Source organism: Meriones unguiculatus, chromosome 8, assembly GCF_030254825.1.
Source record: "Meriones unguiculatus strain TT.TT164.6M chromosome 8, Bangor_MerUng_6.1, whole genome shotgun sequence".
In the NCBI taxonomy this organism is placed as follows: domain Eukaryota; kingdom Metazoa; phylum Chordata; class Mammalia; order Rodentia; family Muridae; genus Meriones; species Meriones unguiculatus.
In genome coordinates, this window is record NC_083356.1 from 17,377,615 (window position 1) to 17,383,614 (window position 6,000).

The following is a 6,000-nucleotide window of genomic DNA, read 5'->3' on the forward strand; positions in this document are numbered from 1 at the left end:
TTTTTGTTTTTGTTTTGTTTTATTTTACTTCATTTATTTTTATGGTGCTGGGGATTGAGCCTAGGGTCTCCGGCATGTTAGGCAAACACTTTGTGTCTCAGGCACGGAGGGTGGGAAGGAGAGAGCCAGGCTAGAGGTGTGAATGCATGTACAGATACACATACTTGTGTGCACACATGTTGAGGCCAGAGAAGTGTGTCTTCCTCAGTTGCTCTTTGCTTCTCCCCTCCACAGAGGGTTAATCACTAAACTTGATGCCTGCCATTTTGGCTTGGCTGCTGAGCTTTTGAGTTCCCAGGATCCACCTATTTCTGACTCCCAACATTGGGGTTACAGCTACACATATGTGGGTGCTGGGGATTCCAGCTCAGGTGATCACATTGCATAGCAGACTCTTAACCCACGGAGCCATCTTCCTAGTTCCTCCTGCGTTGCAGTGTTGTACTTAGTAATTTAGGACGGGGTCTCACTGAGTTGCCCAGGCAGGCCTTGAACCCACTGTCTTTCTGCCTCAGCCTCCCAGGGATCTGGGATCTCAGGCTTGGAGAAGCTCTCTAAGTGCAATGCCTTCTCTAGCTGTTAGGATTATCTGCAGCAGTGGTTCTCAGCCTTCCTAACGCTGCAACCCTTTGACACAGTTCCTCAAGTTGTGGTGACCTCCAGCCATGCAATTATTTTCCTTGCTACTTCATAACTGTAATTTTGCTACTGTTAGGAATTGTAATGTAAATATCGGGTATTTCTGATGGTCTTAGGCAACCCCTGTGAAAGGGTCTTTGGACCCGAAAGCGGTCACAACCAGCAAGTTGAGAACCAGTGCTCTAGAGACCCAGAACTGGTAGAATGAATCTATGAAAATACATAAAGGGAATTTATGGCTCCCATGTCCTCTATATAGGCTGCAGGCAGAAGGTCCAGCCCAGCTCTTCCCACCTCAAATTATTTACTTAAGAGAAAAATCCCTCATAGGTGTGCCCAGCCATTTGGGTTCAAGTTGACAACCAAGAAAAGCTGTCACCCCTTGTCAGCTTGACATACAATCATGTCTCCTTATGTTACACTTATTTTCCAAATGAAAACAATAATCCAATCATAATTATACCTGATATAACTATCCCACATACAACTGTCATAGTTATGTCTAACATGATATAACTATACAGCCACAAACACATTATAACTTTAGAAAAGGTGGCAGTGTTCTTTGAGGGACATTCTTTTAGTATCTCAATTTACATATGATAACCGCTGATATTCACCTAATTGATGCTAGCTTACGTGGAAATGTAATTTACATTACCAGGAAAGAAATTGCAAATATCTGTACAAATGCATTCTTGTTGTTGGTTGTGTGTGTGTGTGTGTGTGTGTGTGTGTGTGTGTGTGTGTGTTTGAGACAGGGTTTTTCTGTGGAGTCTTGGCTATCCTGGAACTCACTATGTAGACCAGGTGACTTCAAACTCACAGAGATCTCCTGCCTCTACCTCTTGAATGCTGGGATTAAAGTTGTGTGCCACCATCCCCCACTGCAGTGCTCCCCAGTACCCTTGGAATAAAAGCTCCAGATCTGCAGTGCTTCTCAGTGCTCCCCAGTGCCACTTTGGTGATGAAGGTCATTCCATTCACAGAGAGGCGTGCTGGCCTCCCCACCAGCTCGCTCACAAACATGCTCTCAAGGCCCAAGATTGTTCCTCCCCAGTGCCCTTCCCAATAGTCTGTCTGCCTGGCTACTCAGCTCTTAGAGTTCCCAGGTTCCCCTGTGCCTAAATCACAGCACAGGGAGAGGGAAATGCTGGGCCCCTCCCCAACTCTCAAAACCTTGGAAACATCTTCCAGGGACCCAGCAGCCTGCTTCCTGAACCCCAGGGCTCTTCCCACCCTTGCTGCTGAAGCCTCACTGTCCTGTCTCTACATGGACATTGGCTGAAGTCTCAGCACCCCACACATACTGTCCCTCATGCACATCTCCACACACAAGTTCCTGTACACAAGCACAAATACACAAGCCTACACACACACACACACACGTGCCTGTATAGTCACCCACTCAAAGTACATGTTCGCAACTTGCCTGTATGCACAGCCCAGGAAGGGGCGGCCTCCAGGCCCTCCTCCTGGCAGAGGTAGGTATAGTGAGGGTCTGTGACTTCTCAGCTGAGCCCATTTTTCTGGAGCACCCCCATTGCTTCTGGGCACCAGTATTTGGCCACAGATTTAGGAAAGAGCTTCTCCAGGCTCTGCCTATGTTTTCCAGGCCTCAGGCAGCTTGGAGGCCACAAAAGGGACAGAGGTTGGGGCACTAGATCAGCTGGCATTCATTCTTTTATTGTTGTTTTGTTTCGTTTTGGTTTGGTTTGGTTTTTCAAGGCAGGATTTCTCTGCGTAGCCTTGACTGTCCTGGGACTCACTCCATAGGCCAGGCTTGTCTCAAGCTCAAGAGATCCTCCTGCCTCTGCCTCCCAAGTGTTGGGATGAAAGGTGTGTGCCATTACCGCCAGGCCTGACAAATACATTCTTAACAAAATATGACAGAAACACTCATGTCAATTATAGTCATTTCTGTAACTGATCACATGGCCTTAGCTAGTATTTACAACTACTTTTTTTCTGCTACCCATTCTTTATTTCCTCTACCCTCAGCAAGGACCTCAACAGATCTTGGCTCTTTTCTTCAAAGAGTGACCCATACTTTCATTTCTGAAGAAGTCTGTACCTTTTGTCATCCGGCCTGGATTAGGCTGTTGCGGTTTCCCATTGACTTTAATCACAGGACATGGTAGCACCGAGAGATGCCCGAAAGGATTTCCTCAACTCCAGACATAATTTTTCTCAGCTCCATTGTGGAGGAGCAATCCAGTTTTCCCTTGGTCATCTGGATTAGTCACCCTCCTAACACTGTTATTCCCTTTCTTAGCCTTATTGTCTTAAGGGCCTTAGAAGCTCAAAGTAGCCAGGCGAGACGTCTGAGCTTCCAGGTCAATGAATGTTTGTTGTGGCTCCTGCTGGGAGCACTCCCCACTCACTCTGGAACCACGTTCTAGGCCAGCAGAAGGTGTGGCCCAGATTAAAGGTGGACCTTCCTACCTCAAAAGATCTGGATCAATGGTTATCTTCCCACCTCAAAGATAAGGATTAGACATGGGTCTTCCCACTTAAAATGATCTAATTAAAAACAAATCCATCACAAGTGTACAGCCGTTTGAGTTTCAGCCAAATACACACATAGTCACGTTGACAACCAAGAGTAGCCATCACAAGCCACGTGGGAGTCCCCGATTGTTCGTATCCTAGTTTGAGGGGTGCCCCAAGGAGGTCAGTATAGCACTGGCACCATTTGACCTAGAGCCATGGTCGTCTGTCTCAGTCGAGGCCTCAGTCCCACTGCCGTGTCATCTCTGTGTGGCACACAGAGAAGCTAGCAGGCTGGCAGGAGAGGAGAGCGGGCTGGCAAGTTCTGTGGGCTTCACTGGCTGCTTCCTGCCTAGATGGAACCTGGCAGCTTTTGTCAGGGACAGGTATCCCGGTGCCAGCGTGCCACTCCAGACAGCTATTTAATCCTTTAATCCGTGTGTGTGTGTGTGTGTGTGTGTGTGTGTGTGTGTGTGTGTGTGAGGTCTGAGGTCCTTGGCTTCTTTCAGGCTCTGCTGGGGATGGGTAGGAGGGAGGCTTTGTGAGAGAGAAGGTGGCTGGCCCGGGATGCTACAGAACTCAATTCCGAGACCATCTCCGATACTTCTGCCCTTGACAGAAATGCCTGGAGTTGAAGACAAGCCTCTTAGCCCGGCAGAGGGGCACACAGTCGTCGCTGGATCGCATCCGGGCCCTTCTGAGACTGATCCAGGGTGAGCAGATGCTTCAGGTCGCTATGGCAACCACCAGCCCCACCCCACTTCTGGCCGGGCCCTGGACCAAGCCTTCCACCACCACCATGCGCACTGCCCTCCAGCACCCCCAGAACCACAACTGACCCCAGGGACCCCAGATAACGTTCATGGAAAGTTACTGGGACCTTGCTCTCAAGACCTGGGGGAAATCTGTCGGCCTTAATTCATAAACTCTATGAATTTTAGATGAAAATAAACTAGACAGAGTGATGGAGGGGAGAAAGGAGTGAGGTGAGCATCCTAGAGCCAGAGCCAGCATGAGGTAGATCCCTGCCCCCGTGGCAGGGGATACCTGAAAGCCGGACAAGGGTAGCTCAGATCCAGGCACAGGTGGCCCTCCCCCGCATCTGTCAGACCTCCCTGCCTTTCGCCTTTCATGGCCAGCTCTCCTGTTGTGTTGCCCTCCTCAGGAGAGGAAGACTTCAGACTGTGGAGAGTGAGGCAGACTGGGCCACACATGGCCTGTGGGGAAGTGAGTGGACAACAGGTAGCTGGCTAGTGGAGTGGGCAGGGTGAACCCCTGGTACGAGAGAGGGTAGCTAGCCAAGGTAGCTCTCCCTGGGGCTCTCTGTGCCCTCCTGGCTCCTCACCCACCAGTATTACTATTTTGAAAAGTCAGTCATGTAGCTGGACAAGGGAGGCCACCTTCTCCTGAGGTAACCGCTGCGTGGGCTGCCCGGCCTGGCCTCTGCCTCATCCTTCCCTAGCCCGCGCTCTTGCTGCCGCCCACCTCTTCCTATTGCCAATCTCTGGAATTTTCCTCATGGAGTTCTGGGCAGGGGAGGCCCCTGGCAGGCTTCACCTCACAACGGGAGCCTTTTGGGCACTCTCCTTTGCAGGAGCCACCAAGCCTCCTTGCCCACTCCTTGCCAGTTAAAGACACTATGCCAAAAAGAGCTTCACACTTTTTGTATAGAGGTTTTTTTTGTTGTTGTCGTCGTCGTACGATCCGTAATGTGAACTGCGCCCCTGCCTGCCTTCCTCTGCATCTGGTAGTCTCTGCTCCGATGCAGGAATGGGGAACCTCCCCTGAGAGGAACCACATGGAGCACCCAGAAGGGATTTAGAGATCCAGGGGGAAAGGCAGAGAGGGTGGTGCACCTAAGGGCCTGGCCTTTGGAGACTCCAGGGCCCCCAATGCTGTCTCCTCATTTGCAGGGAGTGTAGGCTCCTAGGCCCCGTTGGGGAGTCCTGCACCCCTGTGAGCCATGAGGCCCACCTCACAAAGCCCCACCCTGTCCTGAGGGACCCAGCACAACCCATACTCGATCAGGAGCCACTAGGCTCCCCAGAGCATATCACATGGTGCCGCAGTGAGCGCGTGTGCACGCACCAGGGCCACAGACGCACACCCGTACACGCAGGCGCACGCGCAGAGCAGGAAGGCCAGCTGGGACCCCGCCCACCGGCCGCTTTCCGTGTTGTCATTTTTTTTAAATTTTTTTTCACGACTCCGGGAGAAACTGTGCTGTAGGATACAAATCTATTTTAATACACATTACACTGGGTTGAACAAGATTTTTATATGCTTTTATTGACGAGCGACGTGGGCCTTGTGAGGCGCACGCCCTTCTGTGTTGGTTGCACCGTGCCGATTCTGCGTTACCTCGCAGCTGGCAATGTAACTGTCTTCAGGTTCTTTTTTGTTGTCGTCGTTGTTGGCTTGATTTTTCTTCTTGGATGGACTGATTTCAGTTTTGTAAGAAACACGGGAGGATGTTGGAAGGTTGGACCCGGGAGGGGGAGCTGCTGACGTGTCTTTGAGACTTAGTTTTTTTGGGGGACCAAGGAGGACCGTCCAGTGGATAGTGGCTAGAGAAAGTGTTCGTCTTAAGTATGCCAGTGTAGTTTTCCTTCTGTATGATGCATTAAACCCAATTTCAAAGCCTGGTGGTCCTGTGTCCTTGCTTTCAGCGCGAGGCTCTGGCGAGCTCTGGGGCAACTGGGTGGGTTTCAGAATGACTGGGCTGACTTCCGCTGTCTACTCCGGGATGCTGCTTCCTGCCTAACCCTCACACTCTGGAGGCCTCCAGACTACACCAGCCTCTGCTCTCTCCAGAGCTCCTTTGACAGCCATTCCCTCAGTTTGTGGTCTACACTGGTAGCCCCCGGGACT

The 6,000-nt window shown here is 50.8% G+C and overlaps 1 protein-coding gene across 2 annotated transcripts in view; it reads left to right on the forward strand.

Moving 5' to 3' along the window:
* Phf21b (PHD finger protein 21B) overlaps positions 1-5,771 on the forward strand; it is a 68,247-nt gene extending 62,476 nt beyond the window's left edge. For both annotated transcript variants that reach the window (XM_021630858.1, XM_060388903.1), the window contains exon 13: positions 3,749-5,771. In XM_021630858.1, the coding sequence (XP_021486533.1) occupies positions 3,749-3,967 (219 nt within the window). In that variant the 3' untranslated portion in view covers positions 3,968-5,771. The remainder of the gene's footprint in view (positions 1-3,748) is intronic.
* Positions 5,772-6,000: the final 229 nt, after the last annotated feature.